At 44.8% G+C, this 27,275-nt stretch overlaps 1 protein-coding gene across 3 annotated transcripts in view; it reads left to right on the top strand.

Annotated features, from left to right (window-relative positions):
- Positions 1-27,275, top strand: part of LOC147604894 (uncharacterized) — a 107,604-nt gene that overhangs the window by 40,513 nt on the left and 39,816 nt on the right. For all 3 annotated transcript variants that reach the window (XM_086794333.1, XM_086794334.1, XM_086794332.1), the window contains exon 2: positions 23,511-23,605. In XM_086794333.1, coding sequence (XP_086650459.1) covers positions 23,511-23,605 — 95 coding nt within the window. The remainder of the gene's footprint in view (positions 1-23,510; positions 23,606-27,275) is intronic.

The following is a 27,275-nucleotide window of genomic DNA, read 5'->3' as shown; positions in this document are numbered from 1 at the left end:
TCATGATGGATTGGTTGCTGAGCACTTTATTCATGCGAGAGACATGCTGGCAGAGCTTCTAGCAGTGATGTTCAATCGTGCTATGTGCGAAGGCTTACCCGAGACTTGGAGTAGGTCCACCATCGTGCCTATCTTCAAGTCAGGGGACCCTATGGAGCCAGGGAATTATCGCACTATTATGATTGGTCACACACTAGCACGATTGTATGCATCCATTCTTGAGCAGCAGTTGAGTAGATGGGCAGAGAGATTTGGCATTCGAGCAGAGGGACAGGCAGGGTTCAGGAGAGGTTTCTCTACTCTTGACCACATCTTGACTCTCCGGGCCATTATTGAGGAGGGCAGGTCGCATGGGCGACGGATTTATTGTAGCTTTGTGGACTTCCGCAAAGCATTTGATACAGTGCCCAGAGCCAGATTGATGAGGCGATTAACAGGAGATGGGGGTACCCACAGAGCTCATATGGGGGATTATGGCTTTATATAGATCAGTTGTAGGACAGGTACGCACCCCAGAGGGGGTCTCTACTTTGGTTCACTCCACTATAGGAGTGAAGCAAGGTTGCCCGTTATCTCCTTCACTGTTTGGTATGTATGTGGATGAGGCTTCTGACTACATTGAGAGATTGGGGGACAGAGGAGCCCAGCTAGCAGGTACATGGATCCCACTATTGTTATATGCTGATGATATTGTGTTGATCTCTGATTCCCCTGAGGGTATGCAGCGTCATCTGGATGCTTTACATGAGTTTGCACATGATAGTGGATTGTGTGACAACCTTGGCAAAACCAAGGTTATGGTGTTTAACACCACGCCACAGTGGGTTAGGCGATCAGCTTCCACATTTACATATGGGCAAGAGATTGTGGAGTATACAGATGCATATACATATCTTGGGGTAGTATTCAGTGGGCCAGTGTTTTCGATGAGGAGAGCAGCAGAGACTAGATTGACTAGAGCACATGCAGCCCTGGGTGGTTTGGAGAGGATGTGTTCGCAGGTTCAGTTTCAGGAACCTCGAACGAAACTTTGGCTTTTTGACACTCTAGTGACATCAGCTATGCTTTATGGAGTGCAGATATGGGGACCTTCAGTGGGCCATCACAGCGCAGGCGGGTGGAGAGGTATGGAGAGGCCTTTGGTATCTATGATTGCTAGGATTATTAGAGCCAAGGCCGTGGTACCTCATGAGATTATTCGAGCAGAGCTGGTGGCTGCCCCTCTGGTGATTGAGGCTCTTACGAGATCAGTCTCCTACATACATGGCTTGTGGGATCTCCCCCGAGACAGATATGCACGCCTCGCCCTGGAGTCCTCCCGACAGTTAGCTTTACAGGGAGACACGGCTTGTTGGTATGGACAGATGACATCTTGGTTCCAGGCACATGGTTTTAGCATGGACAGATTGCCTCCCTTCCAGTATTCTCTGGAGGCACCCTCTCTCACTCTCACACGGACAGAGATTACCAGACTCATCCGTCAGGATTTAGTTCAGCTGGACATTAGGAGGACATGGATACAGCCGATTGAGGAGCTGGGCACGAAGATGGCTTTCTACAGAGAGCATTTTCTTCAGCTCACAGCAGATGGTTTTGTGATCAGACCCAGTTACATGGATGTACACTTGTCTCATGCAGTACGATGTGCTATTGGTCAGATTCGCACATCCTCACACCAGCTTGAGATTGAGATTGGCCGATATAGAGGTATACCAGCTGAGGCCAGGATATGCCGAGTATGCCATGGGGAGCCAGAGACAGAGCTGCATTATATATGCCATTGTACTGCATACTATGAGATACGTGGTCGTTTCCACTGTTTATTCAGAGAGGGTTTTGGACCACTTTCCAGAGTCATGGGGTACCAGGACCAGAGGTGTTTGGGATTGTTCTTGCTTTGAGCTGCGGAGACATAGAGATAGCCTGCTTAGGCGCACAGAGAGCCAGACTCAGAGGCACATTACAGATTTCTTTAGTCCAGCCATCACTGGGCCAGATGGACCACAGCAGCAGCAGGACATGGATACCGCCCACACCAGGGGTACACTGATTGATCGTGCGATTGAGCTTGGGTGGTCCAGACGCCCACGACTACGGAGGGGGGCATCCCAGCATAGACGGAGGTTGCAGCGGCAGATTCGGATTATTCTTGCGAGGCATGCGGGACACCCAGTCAGGGTGCTGACCACAGAGGATATTGAGGAGATCCGCCAGTGTCCGATGATGCGGCACATATTATGAGATGGAGGCACCTCCATAGTGTACCCCTCCGTCCCACATGATATTGTATCCCCTCACTATACTCCACTCACCTCCATAGCGTACCCCCCCCCTCGCTATATTCCAGTTCCAGTTTCATTTTCTAGGTGCCAGTAGTATCATCTTTATTTTTCATTTTCTGGGTTTTTTTATCCAGACATTGTATCAGATCCACCATGATGTAACTTTTGGTCTCATAGGTCATTATGGCCTTTTGAAGACGTTAATATAACATTTCATTTCATTTCATTTCATTTCTCTCTCTCTCTCTCTCTCTAAATCTCTTAAAGTTTTAAGTGATAAAAGTGGATTGCTAAACTTTCGAAACTCAGGATAAAGAAGGTGGTGTGAGACTTGTGTGACAAGATCCTTAATTACGAATACTTCCACTTCATGTTACATTGGTATCAGATTCAACTTGTCCACACACCCCGCATCCTAGCGTGAGGGCATCCTTGGATGGTTAGACTTCGCTCTGGCACGACCACCGACTTTAGCAACATGTCTACAAACGAGAGTACACATCAACAGGAAGACGTCTCCCCCGAAGGAGACCTTGCTCTTCCACCTACCATAGATACCATAGCTCTACTATAAGCTCAGAACCAGCTTCTTATGGAGCGTCTCCAACTCTTGGAGGCAACAACATTAAAACCCACTCCTCCAGTTATCCTCGACTTCGTCACCCTCTTCTTTCAGATGGAATAGCAAAGACAAGAGGATGAAGCCAGACGGTGGGAAGAAAAAGCAAATAGACGGGACTATGAGGAAGCCCGATGCACGATCGACGAAGACCGGCATCAAGCTGAACTTGCTGCACGTGAGGACCAACAAGAGCTTGATCAAGAGCGCATGTTACTCGAACACCAAAGGGAAAAGGAGGCCATACATCTGAAGTATCAGCACCTCTCTTCAGTTTCCCCACCCATAGGTGCCACCAACTAGAACCACGCGACATCGACTACCGTTATCCGGAACTTTAGTAAGTATGATGGTAAGTGTGATCATTTAGCAGTTAATTAATTTATTCATCAATTTGATACTCATTTTCCTTTAGCTAGGATCATAGACCCTCAGGATAGAGTCCACGTAGCGGCTCCCCACCTTACGAGTGAGGCAGTCACTTAGTGGCAGCATTGGTCTAGTCTTCATACAGACCCGACCACAGGTGTCATAACTTTGAGCTGGGATACATTTGTCCATGACCTAAAGACCAGATTTCTCCCTCCCTAGTATTTAACCAACCGGCTATGGACTCAAACAGAACGGGTCACCCGTGCTTCAGTTTTCCGGCAAGGTTATAACCTTAGCACAACAGTCAAGGTTATCTGAGCAGGCCAAGATGGATCAATTCATTCGTGGATTAGATTCTAACATCTGGTTCATAGTTCGTAACTTTGAACCTAGTACATGTGATTGGGCTTTGACTCTGGCTCAAAATGAAGAAATGAAGAACGGAGGCAAGCCTATGCACTTGTCACAGTCTAGTGCCAAACCCCAGCAGTAGCAATCTGCTGTGCAGCTAGGGAAAGGTAATGCATCTTCTAAAGATGCTAAGAAGGACGACAGTACTAGCTCTAGTTCAGGGGGTAAGAAGGATAAGGAATCCAAGCATAAGAAAACACCTGAGGAAAAGGTTAAAGCAGGCATCATTGGAGGCTATCTTTTCCTCTAGAGGAGCAAAGGAAGTACCAGTCAGAGAACATATGTTTTTTTTGTCATACCATTGGGCATGGTAAGAAGGATTGCCAGAAATGCCAAATGGAGCAAGCCTCCAAAGCACCTTCTGCCATAGTTGCCACAGCATCTCCTGCTCCTCCAGCCCTGCCTACTACCGCAAACGCAGTTCAGCTTTTACCTTCTATGCATCCTATGCCATCCGTGGTATTTGATGCTAAGCAGGAGGGTGAGAGTGATGCTGCACAGAAAAGCCTCATCCGAGCTTATGGCTCTGCTAAGGGCCGCCAATTCATAGTCCTTTTTGACATGGGCAGTTCTGAGGACGCCATCTCTCCCTAGTTGGCTACCAATATGAGCTATACCTTAGTGTCCTATCATTTGGAGGTGGACGGGTTTACACCTGGTCTCCGCACCCACATATCTCAACGGGTACACTAGTTTTCTTTTCAGGTTTAAAAGGCCTCATTCCAACAAGATTTCATTGTCTCTCCTCTTTTGTGGTGTGACATGATCTTAGAAATCCAGTGGTTTCGTCAGTATGAACCTATTCCCAACTGAGGGCAGGACACAATTATTATCGCTAAAGGTTTTCCCGAGCTTGTCACGATTCGTTGGGGATAGGAGCATTCTTGGCATTCCTATGATTTCTCATTTCCGCTATCCGCAAGGGAGCGGAAGGAGCATTGATTTATACTTAGATAGCTTCTATCTCATCGATAATAGCTGTCTCATCTTCTTCTTCAATCGCTCAGTTGGCAGATCTTGTTTCTCATTCAGACATTTCGCTTGAGGATGATCTCCCACCCAGTATCCCACCCTCTCATCTTGAGGATTATCATATCGATTTGGTCCCTAGGGTAGTACCCTCTAGCAAGTTTCCCTATCATCTTTTCAAGACTTTCAAGGACAAGCTAAAACAACAGTCAGTACTCAAACATTTGAAACCTGTTCCTTATGGACGAGTTTTCACAGTCACCACAAACCACCAAGCACTTAAGTGGCCCCCGACGATGCCAAGTGCCTAGTGGAGTGATTAGCACGCTAGACAGGGTTAGCTCTTCCACCAGTTTGGAGGAACGGTCAAGTACATCCCTGGTCAGCATAACCCAATAGCAGATGTTCTTAGTAGAAAGACCAGCATCCAGACCATTCAGGAGTCTACCATGCTCACAATCTCTGGAATAGACTTGGATAGCATGATCAATCCGCATGTCGATTCCATAGCGTTTGGTACTCAATCCAGTTTGGCCCTCAATTCTGAGCCTAGCCATTATTCAATTCACATACAGGCACATAAGTCTAGACGAGATGTCCACTTCAAGGAAGGGGATAGGGTCTATTTGCATATCATGAAACAGAGATTGAAACAAGTGGGCAAATGTTGTCCCAAGCTTTCTTTCCGTAGTTTTGGACCCTTTCCTATAGTTAAAAAGATAAGTGATGTCTCCATGAAGTTGAAGTGGCCTAACAGTTGGACGATGCATGATGTTTTCCATGTTTCTCTGCTAAAACCATATGTTGGACCATAAGTGTTTGATGTTTTAGATAAACATTAGCTAGATTTGGTAGACGAAGCAGAAATCATTGAGCTTGAGGAGATTCTTCTTCATCGTTGGAAGCATGGTTCCGGTCAAAGACTCCGTCAGTTCTACACGAAGTTCCGAGATTGAGGAACCCATGAAGCCGTTTGGCTAGATGAGAAGTTCTTTCAAGAGTACCCCCAGTTGTTGGCGGACTACTTGGAAGCCATGAACCTGCCGCCAAGCTAAGCAGGAGGAAATGTCACATGCACTTTGCACTGTAGTGCAGAGTGACAAGATGGCTCATCATCAATGCAACATTGTACAGTATTAGAACCCTTTAGGATTTGATATTTGTCGTACGCCGTGACCCCATTGTAATCCTCAGTCCAGGATATGTCAGGCACGAGCTACGTAGGTCATTCCTCAGCCTTAGTGAGTGAGTCAGTCAGTTAAAGTCCCTTAACCCACTTGGAGAGAATCATTCATGCATATAGATGCCATAGAAGCCTTAGAGTTTGCATCAGGACATGTGTGCATTTTTTTTTGCATAGCATTCATCCCATATGCATTAATAGGCCATCTAGACCATGGTAGAAGCCTCGAAACATTATCTGGTAATTTTTCCATATTTTATAGTATTTATTTAGCATTTTTCCAGCATTTAATACTATCATTACTTTATTTATCCATATAGCAAGTCGTGTAGCACTTTATGCTACAGTCAACCAGTATTAGGTGCCAGCCGACCAGCACTTGTACATATAAATAGCCTTCAATAGCATTCATATCTGATCTATCTTATCATTCAGCAATAGGTGTATCAGCGTTTCAGTCTACAGCCCAAAGCATAGTTATCAGGTACGAAAAGTTCGATTCGGTACGGTACGTTCAAATACGGTCTCGGAACGCACCACTAAATTTTGAAAATAAAAATACGGTGGAGGTACGGTCCATTTAAAAAATATTTACGAATAAGAAAATACGGTGGAGGAAGAGGGAGATGATTGAGAGAGTCTAGAGGGGAGAGAGGCTTGAGCCTTGGAGGAGAGCTCAAGGGAGAGGATAAACTTGAGCAATGAGCACTTGTGAGTGAAAAAAAGATCAAAAAACAGCCCCAAAAAATGGTGAGAAAAAAGAACGGAAAAAAAAAGGTCGAATCCTAGTCGATTGTACCTCCACCGTACCGTACCAAACCGTACGTATCGACCGTACCGAACCGTACCTCCTGGGCGGTGCGCAAACCGGGTGCCACTATGGCCCAAAGATCACATCTGTCTTCAGCGTTTCATCCTACAGCCATAGGAGCATCAACGCTTGAGCTTTCAGCCCTCCATTCAGTGAAACACAGCAGCCCACAACATTCAGCCATCAGGGAACCTTGCGTTTTCTGCATATAGACAGTTTTCAGCATTCGTCTCTTCATCGTTTTGCTACACCCATCCGGTGAAGGTAAAACGCATGCATTCATTCATTTAGAGCATTCATACACAGTGTAGAAACAGTCCCAAACAGCCCATATCTTACTTATCCTCAGATTTGCAGCCTTCCTACCTTCCATTGGGAAGAGTGCATAGGCTTGAGATCGGTCATCATTGGTGCTTCTACAGCCGTGTACAGTTCAGCCCAACTCTTGGTTTTTCAGAGATCTTGTGTTTGGCTTATCTAAAGTCCAAAGTCAGTCCAAAGTCATTCTCTTCAAAGTTATAAAAGCAAATACTCCTAGCAATAGGAGGGGGCCCTACAGTGGGTGATTCGGGACCCAATCTGGTGTGCAGTTCTATCTCTCTCTCTTTCTCTAAATCTCTTAAAGTTTGAAGTGATAAAAGTGGATTGCTAAACTCGCGAAACTCAAGATAAAGAAGGCGGTGTGAGACTTGTGTGACAGGATCCTTAATCACGAATACTTCCGCTGCATGTTACAGGGGGGTTCAATGTGGAATTGGGACCCAATCTAGTGTTGACTCTCGTCTTCTCTCTCAACTCTTCTCTCTTAAGTAAAATGGATTGCATAAACTCACAGGTTTAAGGTGTTGGTCTGTTGAGTTTTACTGCTATTGGCCAAAGGAAAAGTCCCATGACTCGATAAATAATCATTTAATGCTGTTATTTGCTACGTTTAGTTTACATGTGTGATGTGCTTTATCATGAGGCTGGCCGACTGGAGTTTATGGGATGCCCATGTTGGTTGACTACTGTAATCTGATGCCAATGCTGGCCGACTGCACTAGGGGCTGCCCAATGGGCTGAGCCATATACCCATGCATCTACATGCTTTAATATGCGTTGTTTTATGCAACTAATGGACTGATTTAACATGCCTAGCCTTAGAGACTTATATGCTTGTTGTCCAAGCGGGTTGAGGGGCTGATCCTGACACCTAAGGCTGAGAGATTGACCCACGTAGCTTGTGCCTGACATGTCTCTGATTGGGGCTTACAATGGGGCCATGACATAGCGACAAATATTCCTAAAAAAGGGTACTTATGATGTATAATATTACATTGAATGCTGAGCTAGTGTGTCACATAGCACCACAGTGCAGGGTGTATGTGACATTCCCTCGTGCTTAGCTTGGTGGTAGGTTTATGTAGTTCGACAATATTTGTAGGTACTCCTAGAAGAACTCTCTATCTATCCATACGGCTTCATGAGTGCCTCGGTCCTTGAACTTCGTGTAGAATTGTTTGTGTCTGCGACCAGAATCATGCTTCCATCCGTGGAGGAGAGAATCTACTTAGGCTCTATGACTTCGGCCTCGTCAACCATCTCAAGCTGTTGCTCATCTGAGACCACCTGCAAAGTTGGTCCAACATAGGACTTCAACCAAGAAACATGGAACACGGTGTGCATAGTCCAACTGTTTGGTTGCTTGAGCTTCATGGAGACATCATTGATCTTTGGACGATCGGAAAAGGGCCAAAGCTTCAAAAAGAGAGCTTGGGACAACGGTTGCCCACTTGCTTCAATCCCTGCTTCATGATCTAGAGATACACCCAATTTCCTTCTTTGTAGTTGACATCTCGTCTAGACTTGTTGGCTTGCCGATTTATGCTTCCTGAGCTTTGGCGAGGTGCTCCTTTACTTTACTGACTCAATTTCCAAAAATGTTTATGTGGTCTTGTTGGCCTCCAAGGAAGGCAACACCATCCTCCTAATAAGTGATGAGAAACCGCAGCCAAAGATTGCCTCATATAAAGAGTCTGACCAATATTGGATGAGCGAGTATTGTTTAGGATTGTCTATACCAAAAGGAAGATAATGCTCCCAAATCGACTGTTGATCATGGCAATACGACTTCAGAACATGAAATGCGATCTGTTTGTATATTTCTATCTGGCCATTTGTTTGTGGATGGAATGCGCTAGACAATTGTAACTTGGTCCCAAAGTTGTCGAATAATGCTCTCCAGAAATGTGAAGTAAACTTGGGATCGAAGGACCAACAAGTCCTAGGGTCAGGCAATGGCTGCAGCAGCAGCAGCTATGGGGGCTGAAACTCCATAGCGTGGAGAGAGAGAGGGAAAGAAAGAAAGATATATTAAGCATCTACTAAAGATCCAATAGGCCTATGAGAGAGAGAGAGAGAGAAAGAAAGAAAGAAAGAAAGATTTTATTAACGTCTTCCAAAAGACCAAACTCGGCCTATGAGAGAGAGAGAGAAATATATATTAAGCATCTACTAAAGATCCAATGGGCCTATGAGAGAGAGAGAGAAAGAAAGAAAGAAAGAAAGAAAGTTATATTAACGTCCACGGGAGGCCGAATCCGACCTATGGGACAGATCAGGTACATCCATTTACATTCCACTCTGGGTATCGATGCCAAAGAGGCATAAAACTGGAAAAAAAATAACTCAAAATGAACTCTTAAGACTCTTAAGAGTTTAAATTACAATGGGTTCTATTGCATCTAGTTCGAAATTGAGGTTCAAAATAAAAATAGCTATATTTCATCCATGGATGGATTTGCTCTTGAGGGGGGTGGGGTACGGAATTCTTTAATGATTGCTTGTCCTCCTCTGTATATTGCCCATTTGCCATTCTTTCTTGCTTCTTTAACTTTATTCAGCTCTGCCGATTTGTTCTTGAGTTGTAGCGGGGTGAGTTCATCAGCTATCCATACCTTTGTCCCTTGGAGAGACCTTGTTTGCTTCATCACTGCTATTTTCTCATTGTTGTCCATATAGGAGACTTTTGCCTGTGTACCCTTTACTATAATAGAGATAGGGTCTCCTAAGTCCACGAAGGGGACTACTTTGCTCAGTTGTGCTGTAAGTACATCTGTATCTAATATGTAGTCTTCTCGAAGCTCTTGAGCTATGTCTGCCCTATCCCAGCCTTGAGGAAGACCATCGACTCTGATTACCTTTTTGTTACTTTCCATTCGTTCGTTTTCTTTGACCGCTGATATGACTTCTTTAACAAAATCTTGTGAGTTAACTGAATTTACCTTTGAAACATGGTTTGTCATTTCTGTTTGTAGTGTTGTAGGTATGGGTCCTTCTCGTGCTTCCTCTTGCTTCATCTTCATGGCTTGCACTTGCACTTTCAGTTCGTTGATTTGTTCATCTTTCTTGATAGTCTCGTGTTTCAGTGCTGCTAATTCTCCCTGGAGTTTCTTCAGTTCTTGCATGAGGTAGGCTTCCCATGGTGTCGGCTTGCTCACGGGTGGGAATGGGCGGTAATCGTGAAGCGGTGACTGAGGCAAAAGACTTCTTACTTTCCATGTGTTGCTGCTGATAAAGGAGAGGGCTGTTGGTGGAAGGAGTCCCCCCTCAAGGGTACCCTCTCCCCTTTGGGGGAGACTCAAAAAATGCGACCTACAAGATGCTTAGCTACAGGTGCAGGAGAGAGTTATGTTGCTGCCTTGGGGGCCTGAGCAAGGGTGGGTGGGTGAAGCGAAGAGAGAGAAGGCCGGTGGAAAGAGATAAGCGAAGAGAAAGGGGGGAGCGAAATGCAGAGGGTGGGTGAAGCGAAGGAGAGAAGGCCGGTGGAAAGAGCTAAGCGAAGAGAAAGGGGGGGGGCGAAATGCAGGAAGGGAGCGAAATGCAGAGGGTGGGTGAAGCGAAGAGAGAGAAGGCCGGTGGAAAGAGATAAGCGAAGAGAAAGGGAGCAAACATATGCTTCATTGATGTAAAATGAAAGTACATGTCCTTTTTGTAGGTCCAGGACCTTATCTTTTGACTCACACTAGTCACAAGTACTAATGGGCACATGACACATAGTACGTACTTATCTTATCCAGATAAGGGGGTGTTCACACCGCTGCTGTTGGTCACACACTCATAATTGAACAAGATGGACATATGCACATTAAGCCCTTTTAGAGTACACAAGGGTTGTCGGCTGGCAGTCCGTTAGGCTTCAAGCCTTAATTATTGTCACGTGCACACCCGTGCCATGGCTAATCTTTCGCATGAACTGTCTTAATCCTTGATTAGTGCAACAATTATCAGTAGCATCAGAGTCATCATCAACATCTTTAGCATCAGCATTAGCATCATCATCTTCATCATCATCGTAATCATCAGCAGGACCAGCATTGTCAGCGTCATCATGAAGAGTGCAGAAGGGTTGTCGGCTGGCAGCAGGTCTCTGTACAGCAGCCGGTTAGGTGTTGAGATCATGGGCAGCAGGTGTGGCAAGGCAGCATACAAAAGCGCATGATTTATTTCGTTTATTGTCCATAGCAGGTCGACTTGTGTTACCAGCTGGCTTACTGCATCCTGCAGCATATATATAAGCATAATTCAGATTTCAGCATTCAACAAGTCATTTCCAGCGTTGCATCCATCGCATTCATCAGTAGAAGCTATGTAGAAGGGCTAGGGTCACCCCTATGGGGCTGACCGTAGCCTTAAGTCATGAACAGATAGTCATGTAATCTTTTTGTACCATATTAATACAGAAAACCTTGACACCTAATCTCTCTCTTCTTCTCTCTCCTCTGTCTTAATCATGCTTATTTAGCATCAATGTTCTTAACCAGGCTTAGGGTTGCGGATCAGTACGGCTAGGTTTCCGCCATAGTTGCATGAAACGGCAACGGCAATGGCCGGCCTATGGGAAACGGCAACAGCTCAAAACTAGGAAACGAAAACGGCTAGGAAACGGTGGATGTATAAAACTAATGAGAAAATTAATAACTAGGGAAAAATTTGAGGAATACATCATCATAATTCGAAATAAATAGTGAGCAAAATTTGTTGAAAATCACTAAGCAAGCACTAGACGAGACAAACCAATGGGTGATTTTTTATTGGAGATTAGGAAATGCAAATGGCAACTCTCAAGAATCGGCGTTTTCGCGTTTCTGGGCTAGGAAACGGCCGTTTCTTGTTACTATGGTTTCCGTGCATGCAACAATTATTCCACGTGGTAGTACGTAAGGCTTAAAAAGGCTTTAAGTCTTAATTATTCCACGCTGCAGGGATCCTATGAGGAGTAAAAACAGTTGACTAGTGGGGGGGAGTGACGGTGATGGGAAGGATCGTACAACATTTCAAAGTAGTGTGAAGGCGTTCAGCAAGCGTTGTTCAGCAGGGTCGCACAGTAGTGATGACGTCTTGGGCAGATTGCTAGCACGTATGTAATAGTGTGTGAACAACATATGACCACCTGAGGCTCTGATACCAAATGAAGGACCAGCAGGTCCTAGGGTTAGGCAATGGCTGTAGTAGCTATGGGGGCTGAAACTCCATAGCGTGGTGAAAGAAAGAAAGATATGGGGGCTGAAACTCCATTGCGTGGAGAGAGAGAGAGAGAGAGAGAGAGAGAGAGAGAGAGAGAGAGAGAGAGAGAGATGTACGAGTGTTGGGCACAAAATCACATAATGAATGATGTAAAATGAAAGTACATTCCCTTTTTGTAGGTGCAAGACCTTATCTTTTGAGTCACACTAATTGCAAGTACTAATGGGCACATGACACATAGTACATATCTTATCCAGATAAGAGGGTGTTCACACACTCATAAATGAACAAGGTGGACATACACCCATTTAGCCCTTTTAGAGGCTGTCAAACATACGCAGATACACAAACACAGTTACACAAGCACTGGTGGACACACAGGTGAAGCTGCGAATATCCCAACAAGGGTTCCCGTCAGATGTAATTATCCTTGGCAAACCTCATATGGGGTACCAAGGGCGAAGAAACAAGATATCTTCTGGTGTGGCCTTCTGCTTGCACGGAATGAGTGTTAGAATTTGGTGCATCTCAGTGTATTTTGGGAAAGCCTATTTATGGGCATTTATGTATTTTCTCCACGTTTAGTTGGTCATGGAGCAGTCGGCCAATTCTAGGGGCTGCTGACTAGTTCCCAGAGTCACTATACAAGGGTCTCCCCATTATTCACTTTATCATCCAATCCCTTGCACAAGTTCTTCACAATCTTGCTGGGGCTAATTGCCATTGTAAAGCCTATTGCTAATATAAAAGGTGATCTTGTCCACAAGCTCTCTCTACTTTCTCTTGTTAAATTTATGCTTCTACCTTGCATTCTCCAACATGGTATCACTCGCTTAGGTTTAAGTTGCTCCACTATTCTGCAAATATGCGCGTCGTTTTCAACATCTGTGCCTTGCGTTTTCCTCCATAGCTTCTCCCAGTTGTTGATCAGTGATAACAGCTGCTGCGTTTTATCACTTTGTTGCATTTTCTGATCTAGCGAGCCATCTTGCTGCTGTTGGCCAGTCCTACAGGGTGTGTTTTGTTCTTCAGAAACAGGTTGAGGAGTTGTGGCTGCGTTTTCTGCTCCGACAGTAGTTATTGGTGAGTTCTCTTGCATATGGTGTTGCCAGACAAGTGGCACTATTTTTTCTTCTTCCTCCACGAGTCCCTGCCCTTCCAATAGGAGGTTCCGAGTGGTTCTTGGATTGTTTTGCTGCTGTCGAGCCTCTGTCTCTCTCAAGTTTTAGAGGGGGCTTATTGGTTATGGAGCCTTGCTTTGTTGGAAAGTACTTGAGAGGAGTCTTGGAGAGGTGAGATTTGTGTTCTTTGTTGCTGTGGATATGCCCCCCCCCCCCCCCCCCCATACGAACAAGGATGACAAGTTGAAAGAATCCAATTATGCCCATTGGAAGCTACAAATGTGGATCTGGTTGATCCAGAAGGGTTTGTGGGATATTGTTCAGGGCATTGAGAAGAAGCCCGAGTGTCCTCAGAACTCTAGGAGGTGGACTCAGGATCAAGAGGATGAATTCCTTGCAGAATTACAAGACTGCGAGAATTGGGATTCGAAGGCGCATTCAGTGCTTGTGCGGACCATCACAGAGGAGGTCTCACCGGCCGTGCAAACTCTCACGAGTGCTCATCAGGTATGGTCTAAATTGGAAGATCTCTTTGCTCGAGATTCATCAATGAGGGCAGTTACCCGCAAGGGCAACTATACGGTTTGTTATTTTCTGAAGGCAGTTCCATGCAATCGTTCCTCATGAAGGCCAAGGTACATGACCAGTTATACTGGTAATGGGTGCTGCTTTGTCCTCTGCTCAACTGGCTGCACTTATCCTCACCAAGCTTCCCCCGGACTATGATGTGATTTCTCGATCTTTGAGGTGCTAGGTCATATCCACTCAATTGGATTTTGATGATCCCAGCTCCCTACTCTTGGAGGAAGAGTCCGTCCTCATTTCACAGGCTAAGGTGAAGGTGTCTCTCAATAGTTGTGACCAAGCACTTTCCACAGTTCAGAAGAAATGTCGGAGTCACTGCTTTGCTTGTGGAAAGAGAGGACGTCTGTCCAAGGATTGTTTGTCCAAGAAGAAGGACAAGACCAAGGGAAATGGGAAAGACACGACATCTCAGAGAAAGGGAAAAGACATGACACACAACAGTAAATGTAGGATATGGTTGTTAGGGTTAGGGTTTTGGAAGGCACATCAACAGGAGGCGTGAGAGAGAGAGAGAGAGAGGAACACGTTTGCTCATATGATGATCATGATAAAAAAGAGTACAATAGCCATATATAAAGATGTGACCTAAAGTCTGTTCACATGGTCCGGCCATAAATTGTGCCAGGTGGACCAAACCACTTATAAACCACTAAGTGAAACTAAGCTAAACTGGGGGAAAAAACCTCCACTAACTGAAGTAAAAAGTGCCCCAGTAACCTACTGATGATCACTAGCACTCCCCTGGGTGCATACACAGCATAAAACCCAACAAACCCCCCTGGAGTGATATGTGCTCACTGTACATCATCCACCAAAAGGAAACAAATTCAAAGCAGTGCGGAATGCTTCGAATTTCGGACGTGGTAGGCCTTGGTGAAGATGTCTGCCACATTCTGATCTGTAGGGCAGTAAATCAGACTGATATCACCTGCCTGGAGTCTCTCCCGAACAAAGTGATAGTGAATCTCAATGTGTTTCGTGCGAGCATGAAACAGAGGATTCCCTGGCCACGGCAATGGCACTCTGACTATCAGTATAGATAGGTGTAGGCTCCTCCACTGAAATATCCATATCAGTCATAAGACGACGCAGCCATACACACTCAACGGTAGTAGTGTAGGCTGCTCTGTACTCTGCCTCACAAGACGAAGTGGCCACTGTGGTGTGTTTCTTGCTTAGCCAAGAAATACATGAAGAGCCAAGAAAGAAACAATTTCCACTAGTGGAATGTCTGGTATCAAAATCACCAGCCCAATCTGAATCGCTGTAAGCATATAGCTGCATGTCACCCCCCTCAGGATAAAGCAATCCAAGAGACAAGGTATCCTGCAAATACCGAAATACACGCTTCACAGCTTGTCAATGTGACAATCGCGGGCTGTGCATGAATCTGCTCAACTGAGATACGGCATACTGAATATCTGGCTGTGTAGTACACAAGTAAATAAGACACCCAACAGCCTGAGCATATATAGTGGCATCAAATAAAATACTGTCATCTTGTAGTGACAGTTTCATCCCAGGCTCCATAGGAGTGCTGATAGGCTTGCAATCGTGAAATTTGAACTTCTCCAAAAGTTTAGCAACATACCGAGATTGCAACAACCCAATGCCTCTGTTATCCTGCACAAACTGTATGCCCAAATAGTAGTGTACGAGCCCCAAATCAGACATGGCAAATGTCTGTTGCGGTATCTCTTTAAAAGCTGCAATTTTGTCATCATTTGATCCCATGAGCAAAAGATCATCTACATAAAGACTGATGACCAGCAGATCTTTCTCTTCTTTCTTTACATACAAAGTGGCTTCTGATGGACTGTTCACAAAGCCTTGAGTGAGCAGGAAAGCATCTATCTTTGCATACCAAGCTCGTGGAGCTTGTTTCAAACCATACAAGGCCTTTTTCAGCCTGCATACTTTCCCTTCATGACTATGTTCTGCAAAACCTATGGGCTGATGTACATAAACTTCCTCCTCGAGGTCCCCATGTAGGAAAGCAGTCTTGATGTCCAACTGATGAACAACCCAACCACGATGTGTAGCCAATGCAATGACGCTCCTAAGTGTCGACATACGGGATGTAGGAGCAAATGTCTCCTCATAATCAATGCCCTTCTTCTGTGCATAGCCCTTTGCAACTAGACGGGCTTTGTACCTGTCAATGGATCCATCTACATGTCTTTTCAACTTATAGACCCACTTAGTACCAATGGCTTTCTTGCCTTTGGGCAGATCAACCAAATCCCATGTTTGATTCTTTTTAATAGAATCAAGTTCATCGTGCATGGCTTTGTTCCAATGCGCATTGTCTCGTGCATCCACAAATGAATCAGGCTCATCATCATCCTGTAAACTAGCTGCCATAACCATATTTAAATCCATGATGTGTGCATGCTCATTGGTCCGTGTCTCCCTACGAGTACAGCCAGCAAGAGGAGCATCTAGATGGCTGTCTTGTAATGTCCTCAAATACCATCTAGGTATATGTCTGACCTGTGGAGCCTGTTGCCCCATATTTGGCTCAACTTCTGGCTCAATCTCCTGCTGAATTTCTGCACCATCTTCATGATTAGCTGGCTGCCCTGTACCCTCATGGGTTGGATCACCAACTGTGGAATGAAACTCCATAGGTAGTAGGCCTTAAAACACATCATTTTCAGCCTGATTTGCATCATAACTAGCCATGGATAATTCTGATTTTTCATCAAAAATCACATCCCGACTAGTGAATATCTTCTTGGACAGTGGGTCATATAACCGGTAGCCCTTGCTCTCACGGCTATACCCAACAAAAATACATTTTGTGGCTTTATCATCCAACTTCCTCCTCAACTCTTTGGGTATGTGTGCATATGCAAGACACCCAAAAGTACGAAAGTGTGATACCGAAGGCTTGCGGCCATGCCAAGCCTCAAAAGGAGTAATGGAAACCAATGCCTTTGTGGGACATCGATTCAAAATATGACAAGCACACATAACAGCTTCCACCCAAAAGACATGTGGTAGCTTCTTTGCCTTTAACATACATCTGGCCATCTCCATGAGTGACCGATTCTTCCTTTCTGCAACCCCATTTTGGTGTGGAGTATAAGGAGTAGTATACTGATGCTTGATACCTCTACGCTCAAGAAAGGAATTCAACATGTGTGACACATATTCCCCCCCTCGGTCAGAACGGAGGGTCTTAACCTTGCATCCTGACTCTGTTTCAGCAAGTGCTACAAAGGCCAAAAATGCATCATATACCTGTGATTTCTGTGTCAACGGATAGACCCAGCATATACGAGAGAGGTCATCAATAAATGTAGCAAAATAGAAGCAACCTCCTAATGACTTCGTCTGCATGGGACCACAAAGATCACTGTGTATAAGCTGCAACTTTGAAGTTGCTCGTAGAGCCTGATCATGTGGAAAGGAAAACCGATGCATTTTTCCTAGAATACATCCTTCACATATGTGATCTGGAGGCTTCTCCATAAGAGGTAGGTCTGTCAACATGTTATGTCGCTGCATAAGCATAAGACTACCAAAATTTACATGCCCCATGCGAGCATGCCATAACTCCGCATCAACCATAGCTAGAGTAAGAGTGAATGCATGATAAGCACACTGATCCACTTGGCTGAAATGCATCCAACTGATAGAGTCCATGACAATGTACCAGTAAGCATCAAGGTCAAGGCATTAGCTTTGTCTCTGACCATGCATTTGTCATCATCAAAGTTGACTTGCATACCACATTGTGCTAAAGAAGAAATGGACAACAGATTCTTCTTTATCCCTGGTACATATAAGGCATCTGTAAGGCGAAGAATAGAGCCATCAATGGCTGTGAGCTGAATCTCCCCAATGCCACGAACTGGATATGAAGCATTATTGGTACATTGAACGGTCTTGCCAACAGGGGCAGGGCATACATTACAAAACAAATCCCTGCGAGATGTAATATGCTTTGAAGCACCACTATCAAAATACCAAGTACATGCATGCTCAGTCACACTGAGTGCCTGTGAAGACCAAGAGGCATCATAACTGCATGTGTAGAAACAGTAATCCCTGTCTTCAACAAAGGAAGCAGTCTCCGGAGGGGCTTTAGAGGTAACTTTTATAGACAACCCAGACTCCTTCTCCTTCTCCTTCTCTTTCGCAATCCTCTTCTTACACTCTATGATGTAGTGACCTGGCTTCTTACAGTAATGGCATTTGCCCTTCTTCTTGGGCTGTCCATCACCTTTCTTGGTTTCCTGAGATGAATCACCATCACCTGAATTCTGATTTGAACTCTTTAGCTGAGACTTGCCTTTCCCTTTTTGACCTGTCACAAATGCTTGTTCAGCACTTGTGTTCATGTTCATGTTCTTCCTGATTTGCTCTTCCTGTAACAAGAGAGCAACAAGTTCCTGATACTTTAGGGGCTCAATAGCATTCCTCATGCTAAGGTTCAAAGAGGTATGAAAAGCCAAGTAGGATCTTGGCAAAGAGTTTAAGATGGTGGATACAAGCTGTGTCTCAGGAATAATCTCATCCACATTGATGAGTTGCTCTCTCAAATCCTGCAGCTTGTTCAAGTGGCTAGACATATCATCTCCTTCATGCATCTTCTGGTTTTCCAGCTCTCTTTTCAAAAATGAGATCCGTGCCTCATTACGAGCAGCATACATCTGCTCCAAAGTCACCCATGCATTCTGTGAAGAGCTAGCTGAACGAATATGAGGTATAATAGACCTCTGTATTGACAATGCAATAAGTGATAAGGCTTGTGCATCTTTGGCATCCCATGTCTTCTGGGCATTTGTTCTTTGAACAGGCTGTGGCTGAACCGGTGCCTGTGCCTGTTGTCCTCTTCCACGAGCAACCCCTTGGGGAGGAGTCTCTGGAGCCAATGGACCTGGACGTGGTTCATCACCACTAACAAAATCCCAAAGACCTTTTGCCACGAGCACATTTCTCAGCATGAAACTCCACAAGGAGTAATTCATGCCATCCAGCTTGTCTTCCTTAGACAAGTACGTGAACACATCACTCTGCTGTTGATTTGCCATTATGCCAGTGCACAATGTTGTACCTGTGTATCAAAAAACCCAAAAACAACCACCCTGAAAGCAACTGTACTCCACTGAATACAACTGACCCAGATATGTTTGCACTCTCAATCCTCTGAATGTGCAAAGCAATGCACCACTGACTGAGTAGAGCAACAAAAGTGGCTCACACAGTTCCAAAATGCCCAAAATTTATGCACCCAAAGCCTTGCAAAAGCTTGTAGAGGTTTCTTTGCAAGAAAACCTCCCTGTATCTGCCAGAAAAATTTTCACAGAAAAACGCCCAAATTTCAAAACATGTAAAGCTTTAAACTTTACCCATGTGATTTTGCAGGTACTGGTCGGCTGTAGGCTGTACGGAACAGACTGATCGGAGTAGCTGTACGGAACAGCTTGCAGGTACTCGTCTGCTGTCTGCTGTACGGAACACTGGTCGGAGTAGCTGTACGGAACAGCTTGCAGGTACTTGTCTGCTGTTTGCTGTACGGAGCAGACTGGTCGGCCAGTGTACGGAGCAGACTGCTATACGGGAGCAGTGTACGGAATAGAGCAGGCGCCTGTACGGAGCAGGGCAGCCTGGAATAGCTGTACGGAACAGCCGGCGCTTGTATGAACAGACAGCAGGCCTGTACGGACTGTACAGCTGTCTGTGCAGGACTGTACGTGGGCTGGAGTGGCTGCAGCTGAAGGCGACTGACTGTACGGGCAGCTGATGGCGAGTGATTGTACAGGCAGCTGATGGCGAGGGCCTGTACGGGCAGCTGGTGGCGAGTGACTGTACGGGCAGCTGGTGGTGAGGGCCTGTACGGGCAGGGCAGGCGAAGCTGCTCTGATACCAAAATGTAGGATATGGTTGTTATGGTTAGGGTTTTGGAAGGCACATCAACAGGAGGCGTGAGAGAGAGAGAGAGGAACACGTTTGCTCATATGATGATCATGATAAAAAGGAGTACAATAGCCACATATAAAAGATGTGACCTAAAGTGTGTTCACATGGTCCGGCCATAAACTGTGCCAGGTGGACCAAACCACTTATAAACCACTATAAGTGAAACTAAGCTAAACTGGGGGAAAAAACCTCCACTAACTGAAGTAAAAAGTGCCAGAGTAACCTACTGATGATCACTAGCACTCCCGTGGGTGCATACACAGCATAAAACCCAACAACAGTGATATAGATTCTTCTAGTACCACTTCTAGGGCTCCCAGGGCACTTCCGGCTCAAGAGGACCGAGATGGTGTACTTCTCTAGTGTACATGCAGTTCTCCGGTGTACAGATTCAGCCCAAATCAATCAGTAGAGTGGAGCACAACTTCAGGCTTGCAAATTCAGCAAAGTTTGCCTCTTGGAGTGAAGGAGAAGGTAGCGTTGTGTGGATGAATGTTTGAAAGTTTAAGGGTTGACGTGCTACGTAAATTGATGTACTGCATTATTTCTCTTGGAATAATTGTGTTTCGTATGTCTATCTGTCAAATTTAGTCACTACGTGTGCGCTTAAAAATATATGGGAATAAAAAATGAAAAGGTAGAGCTAAGGTCTGAGTGTTGGGTTCTTGAAATCATAAAGAACTGCAAAATAAAAAGCATGCAAAGTAATTTGTATAATAATTTAGTTGGGCAATAAATAAAAATGGTAGTTTTGAAGTAACCCGAGCTTTCCACTGGTACATATTTTGAAGTTATGTTAGTGCTTTATTAATTTGTCACAAGTGAGGTAACAATTGTTTCATACTTCTAGTTTCTTTGTGCTATTAAGAGCATATGCTATTAAGATATTTTCTAGCACTTAAAGTACATAATGATAATGCACCTCAATGTTCATTGTCCGTGCATGAATAACCGGATTCCGCGCCACTACCAATGCACTTTGGCTGTCAGTGAAAATGGTGGTAGAAGACGGCTATCTAATACCAAGATCTGCCAATAGACGACAGAGCCACACACACTCCACAGTAGCTATGAATGTTGTCCTGTACTCAGCCTGACAACTAGAAGTAGCCATTGTCGGCTGCTTCTTGTTGAGCCATGAAATGCATGAACTTCCAAGAACTTGTTGAGCCATGAAATGCATGAACTTCCAAGAAGGAAATAGTTACCAGTGGTTGGACATCCTAGTGTCATGACATCCTACTTGGTCACTATCAGTGTAGGCGGTCAAGCATAAAGAAGATGCATTGTCATAAAACAATGCCGAGTCCTGAGTGCCTTTAAGGTAACGAAAGACATGCTTCACTGCTTGCCATTGCCTAGAGCCAAGGCAATGCATTAATTTGCTCAATTGTGACATTGCATAGGGAATATCAAGACGGGTAGTGAATAGGTAAATAAGGCATCCCACAGCCTGTTGATAAGTGGCAACATCAAATGGTTTGGAAGAGTCCTCAGGTGATAGTCGTCAGCCTGGTTCCATAGGAGTAGAAACAGGTTTGCAATATGTTATTTGGAACTTTTCTAAGAGTTGCTCAATGTATCTCTGTTGAGATAGCATGATGCCCCCTTCAACTGGTATAAACTGAATACCCAAATAGTAATGCAAAAGCCACATGTCTGTAACATCAAATGCATGCTGTAATTCAGCTATGAAAGCTGAAATTTGCCCATCATCAGGGCCAGTCATGAGTAAATCATCCACATAAAGGTTCAACATTATGAAATCATTCCGTATGCGAACATAGAGGGTACTCTGAGTAGGACTATTCTGATAAATATGAGAGATCAAGTACGCATGAATGTTTTGATACCAAGCACAAGGGGATTGTTTAAGGCCATAAAGTGCTTTACAAAATCGGCATACTTTATGCTCTGCACATTTTTGAACAAAGCCAGGAGACTATGATACATAAATCTCCTCTTGCAAATCACCATTTAGAAAAGTAGTTTTGACATCCAACTGATGCACATTCCAAACTTGATGCGCGCAGCCAATGCAACAATAGTGTGTATGGTAGTCAGTGAACTGTGAGGTATCACCTTATCAATATTGATTAATTGCTCTCACAAATCCTTAACACGGGTGAGAACTCCATCCATAGAATTACCCTCAATCATATGCTCCAAGTTAAGCTTTTTCCGAAGATAAGCTACACGAGCTTCATTGCGGATATAAAGAGGCAAATATATCTATGCACTTTTAGAAGAAGTACATGAACGGATATGAGGAATGACTTGCCGTTTACATGAGAGAGCAATCAAGGCATGAGCCTGCGCATCTTTAGCATCCCATTTGAGTTGTTCTTGTGTAGAAGAAATAGGTGTAGGCGGTGCACTTCCACTCGAACTAGAATCACTCATTCCAACAGTGGATGTCCCTGGCATGCTAGGTGGAGATGCGGGACCAGCAGCCTTAACTCAGCACTGGATACATATACCCATAAATTCTTTGCAACCAATACATGCTTCATCATATATGCCCACATGGGATAGTTAGTCCCGTCAAGCTTGTCCTCGGCAGAGAGGATCCCAAATACATGACTATCAGCCATGTCTCAAAGGTAACGAACAATCTTTCCAAGCAAATATCGCTGCACAATGCACTACAAACCCTCAATGTCCATTGAAAGGCTGGCTTCTGTGATGCCCAATGATTCACTGATGACAAGGACCTGCAAATGTACTGAGATGACAGTGTAGGGATAGAAAAGTTATCTGAATAGAGGCTTGATGACCAAAATAGACCCCAAATATGGGTGTTGCAATGTTGTATGTTGATGTCGAGTGCACTGAGAGAGAGCATGAGGAATGCTGGATTCTTCAACCCAAGGCTCGATTCAGCTCTGTTTTTGTTGCAGAAGCTGAAAACTTGTAGAGGGGATTCGATGGCCTAAACAGGCTCCGATTTAGGTGTGCTTCGGCTTGGGAGAGTTGGCAAATGACGAGGAATACAGGTGTACATTTTTTTTTTGGTTTGAAAATCTGGCTCTGCAATGGCGGCGGTGGCGGTTGGAGTGGGCGGTTCAATCGGTGGAAGTGGCATTGCTATGGCAGCACTTGCGGAAATCCCCAAATCAAAAAATTGATTTAGGGGTTTTCTAATTCATGTTGGGCGAAGTCTCTGGAGGCGGCGACAGCCAATGTGGTGGCGGTAGCAGGCGGCTGGTGTCAGCTGATGTTGGCTGCTGTAGATCTGATTCAATAGCAACAGGGTGACCACAGCCAGCAGCATTTGGCTTTTTTTGGACCCATAATAATAAATGTTTGAAGAAACCAACAGCTAATGGATGATGGAAGACGGTGATTTTGCCACAACTTACTTAATTGTTGCCTTTACTAGCAAATTGAATGCCAAATGTGGATTCTGTGTCGAAATTTTTCAACCTCATTATTTCTATCAAATGTTGTACTTAATGGAAAGTGATAAAAAAGTAAATATGTGAAAGTGGTACTTAAAATAACTATATTCACACACACAAATATTGACAGGTAATTCATGTGTGTTGACAATTTCAATCACTGCATATTGATCAGGACTTGAGGTCACTCTGAATCTTATTGTTTGCATTAATGTTCATGAGTATCTACATGATAATACTCAAGTGTTGCACAGTGTCCCTAGAAAGTACATGATATCATTGTTTGATTTTTGTTGATTTTTTCCCTTGGAGAGGAGTAGCTAGATGCGAAGTCCGGTTCAGACTTGTTTATGAGATGGAATATTCCGTGGGATGGAAAGACAGTCATAACAACTATGACAGCTTTTGGAATAAGGTAACCTCTGCCCCCCATCCCATCCCACCCCCCTCCCTTCTGCGTCTTATCCAAGCTGTATTTATTCCATCAACTTCCAGTGTGCATGACTCTCTGCTGAACCAAGAAACCAGGAAGCCAAAGTGGAAGCTGAACTGAGGGGCATGCACAGACTGTTGCAAGCAGTATATATCTTGCATGCTACTTGGATTGTCATCTCTAAAGGAAGAGCAAGATCCTCATCTTCCAGAATTCTTACGTATTTGATTGATTGATTGATTTAATGATCTGTAACTAGGTGCCAATGCAGAGAGTTCCTATTGGTTTGCTTCCCATTAGCTTCTCAGTCCGGTCTCTCAGCTTTCCGATCTAGCATTCCTCTTCCATTTGTTGACACATAAGCTGCAGGCAAGGCACAATCATGGCTTGCAGCATCATTTGTATGATGTTCGTGTCCTCTGTGAAGATTGGGGCTGGGATCTAGATGTCAGGCAGGCGTCCCATAGCCAACACCCTATCCCCTTCACCCCCTCTAAAAGGCAATGTCTGGTCCTCCTCTACAAGTCTTTATCATGGCTGGCCATGTTCGTCCTGCAACTTGACCATACAATGTCTGCACACAACAACACTTGACAATTTTTTCATCGAGGATATTTTTTTTTCCAGAAAAGAGACTTTTATTAAATATGAAAAAGTATTCAAGAGATTTCAAACCAAACAAGGGAATCAGGTGCCTTGTGTTGCCAACAAGGTCCCAGATGAGTGGCAGTGAAAAAAATGCACTGATCTCTCATAAACTGGCTGTGCTTTCTCTCCACAGCCCTCGAAGCTCCTTGGATTCTGGCCCAAGTGGCCATGGCTTGCAAATGCACAATGTAACATACACCAATGCGCCCTTAAAGGCCTTAGTGCATCTAGCCTTCCAAATGTGCCAGGCTGCAATGCTAGCAATAATCTCCCATGTAGTGTCCAACCTGTGTGTGCAGGTGGGCATATCCTGAATCTGACAGGTCCTAAAGACGGCACTGCCTAGCAACTCCCTGATTGACCATGATTCCCCTCATACCTGAGCTGTGGGACCGACTGTGTCAACCAAATAATAGCACCAAAAGAAATGTAAGCATTCCTCTTGGGATGTGCCATCGCTGTTCAAATCCTCTGTGCTTCCCTGCACTCCCATAAGCAATGGTAGACTGTCTGTGATGCTCCTCCACATCTCGGGCATGCGGGGCTAACATCGATGAGACTAATCTCTACTGGTTGGTGGCGAGACCACCAAGTAGAGAAAGCCAAATAAAGGAAGATATCAGTTTCCTAAGAGTGTCACAACCTTCTCCAAATAGTCCTTTGAATGTCAGGTGTGATACCGTAAGCCTCCGAATGACATCTAAGAGTAGGGACTCTTTGAATGTGTCCCAAGACCAGATGCATGGCATTCTGCATACTATAACTGCACAATATAACTAAAGAAAGGCATGCTTTTCATTGGGTTGGTAGCATCCCTCCACTCCCACTCACCGGGTTCCCTATGCAAATAGCTGATAGGGCATCTACTGGACAACCAAAGGCTCCAAGCATCTTTTATCATCCATAAGCGGGTCAATATAAAAGTGCTTCCCTGCCAACAACTCTCACAGGATGCAACATCAGGTCTTCAATGATATCCTCTGCACATCAGATCTCTCCAAATACCATCCATCCTGCACAGAGAAAAGGACCGCTGTGTCATCCTCCTCCGGCGTTGGGAGGCCTATAACCAGTGGAGGTACACATGTCCTTGAGAAAAATCCAAACCATGAGTGATAAAGCCCTTCCAAGAAGGTCCCTATGATCTAGTGGCTAAGAGAATGAGCATCAATTACTGTGGGAAAGAGAGACTCCCAGCCAGCCCACTGAATATGCATAGCTGCCCCAAGAGGGCTACCATACTCATCCAAGATCAAATCATTCCACACAATGGGCTTTCTGTTAGTCTCCTCAGCTGACTGTGGAGGTATGTGAATCAAGAACCTCCTCATGTGAGCCCAAGCCCGAAGAAAGGATCTAACCAAAAGGGGAGGATGGGGGGTGATGCTTTGCCTCCGAAAAGATAAAGCATGGGCTGTATGTCTAGTCACCTCCCCTAATCCGACTACACCTTGTAACTTGCTGCATGAGAAAGTCCTTTCATGGCTCAGTGCCAGGAAGAAGTACTATGACATCATCTTATGAAGCAATGCCTTACACTGCACCTTTGGGCCTATGATGTTCAATCCCCCCTCTTGCTTGGGTAAGATAATGGTTTCCCTAGCAGCCCTAGCGCTGTTGTGGACTCTGCCATCTAATCTTGACCGAAGAATTCTGAATGAGGTGGTGTAACTGGCCAATGCATCTGCTATGAAAATTCCAACAAGAAGTGATAAACCAAGCAGTGGCCAGTAGCACTTGGTTAACCACCAAGTGCTTTTGATACCAAATCAAGCTTCTTACTACTCCAATGCCAAAGTTTGCTTTTAATGCTCATGAGCAAATGCGCAAACTGTTGTGCCGGAGAGATGTCAATGCCAACCTAGCAGCCAAGGTATTTGGCAGCGCATCCCCTCTCAATCCAAGTAAACCCCACATCCAAAACCCAACGTGCCTTTGGAGAATCACTGATCCAAAATCCCGTTGACTTGTGCCAATTAATGGTGGCTCCTGCTGCCAAACAAAACATCTCCAAGGCTGTTTAGAAGGCACATAGACATGCATGTGAGGCCTCCAAACATCGCGGTATCATCTGCTAACTCCAAGTCCAATAACTCTTCTTTTGTACGTGGAGGCAATCTGAGCCTCGAGACTCTTGGGGAAGCCTGAATGAACCTGCTCGTAGCCTCTGCTAATGAGGTACAATAAGGGAGCTAGGGGGCATCCCTGCCGCATCATCAAGTGGGAAATTTGAAAGCGTTCACCACGTCCCCTACAGGCCAAAACTGTGCTATGGGCCTCCCTATACAGGCATGAAGCCACTCCAATACCTCTTCCTTTGTATGTAGAGGTTTCCAAGTGTGCAGGAGCTTTAATTTTGCAGATTCTCTCCAATGCCCCAATCTGTGTCGAAACCCTAATCTGTGTGCTACAAAAATCCTTTAGCAGGTACAAAGGTATGGCTGCAAGTACAGTTGGGTACAGACGGGTCCATCAGGTACAGCATACAGGTGTACCGATAGTAGTGCGTAGGTACCATAGCTGTATGGACAGAGGTGAAAACCCTAATATAATGCTGTACGGGTACCGTAGTAGCCGTATCGAAACCTTAATATGCTAAATCTGTGCAGAAATCCTAAAATGGACAAAAACACTAAAATTGCACAATGGTGGGTAAAGGTAGGTGCCCAAGGGTGGCAACCAATGGTTTCATACCACTGTTAGGTTTAGGGTTAGCAATGAAACACACAAATCATAGTTGACTTGCAGAAGGAGAGAGAATGAAACAATATCATGCACACAATAATGAGATAAGGGTGTAGATACAAAAGTGAGTGACTTAATAAGTCACTTTACTCACTGAAAGAGCGTGAAGGTAAAAAGTGCCCTGGTGTCCCTAGTTCACATGGTCTCAACTGTTAATCTCACATCAGGAAGAAATCCTTTGACAATCATCTTACAAAGCAATGCCTTACACTGCACCTTTGGGTCTATGATGTTCAATCCTGGGTAGGATAATGGTTTC

This window comes from Cibotium barometz, chromosome 60 (assembly GCF_041138505.1).
Source record: "Cibotium barometz isolate CiBa-2024 chromosome 60, ASM4113850v1, whole genome shotgun sequence".
Taxonomy (NCBI): domain Eukaryota; kingdom Viridiplantae; phylum Streptophyta; class Polypodiopsida; order Cyatheales; family Cibotiaceae; genus Cibotium; species Cibotium barometz.
The sequence above is the reverse complement of the archived record's forward strand: the minus strand, read 5'-3'. Positions and strand labels throughout refer to the sequence as shown.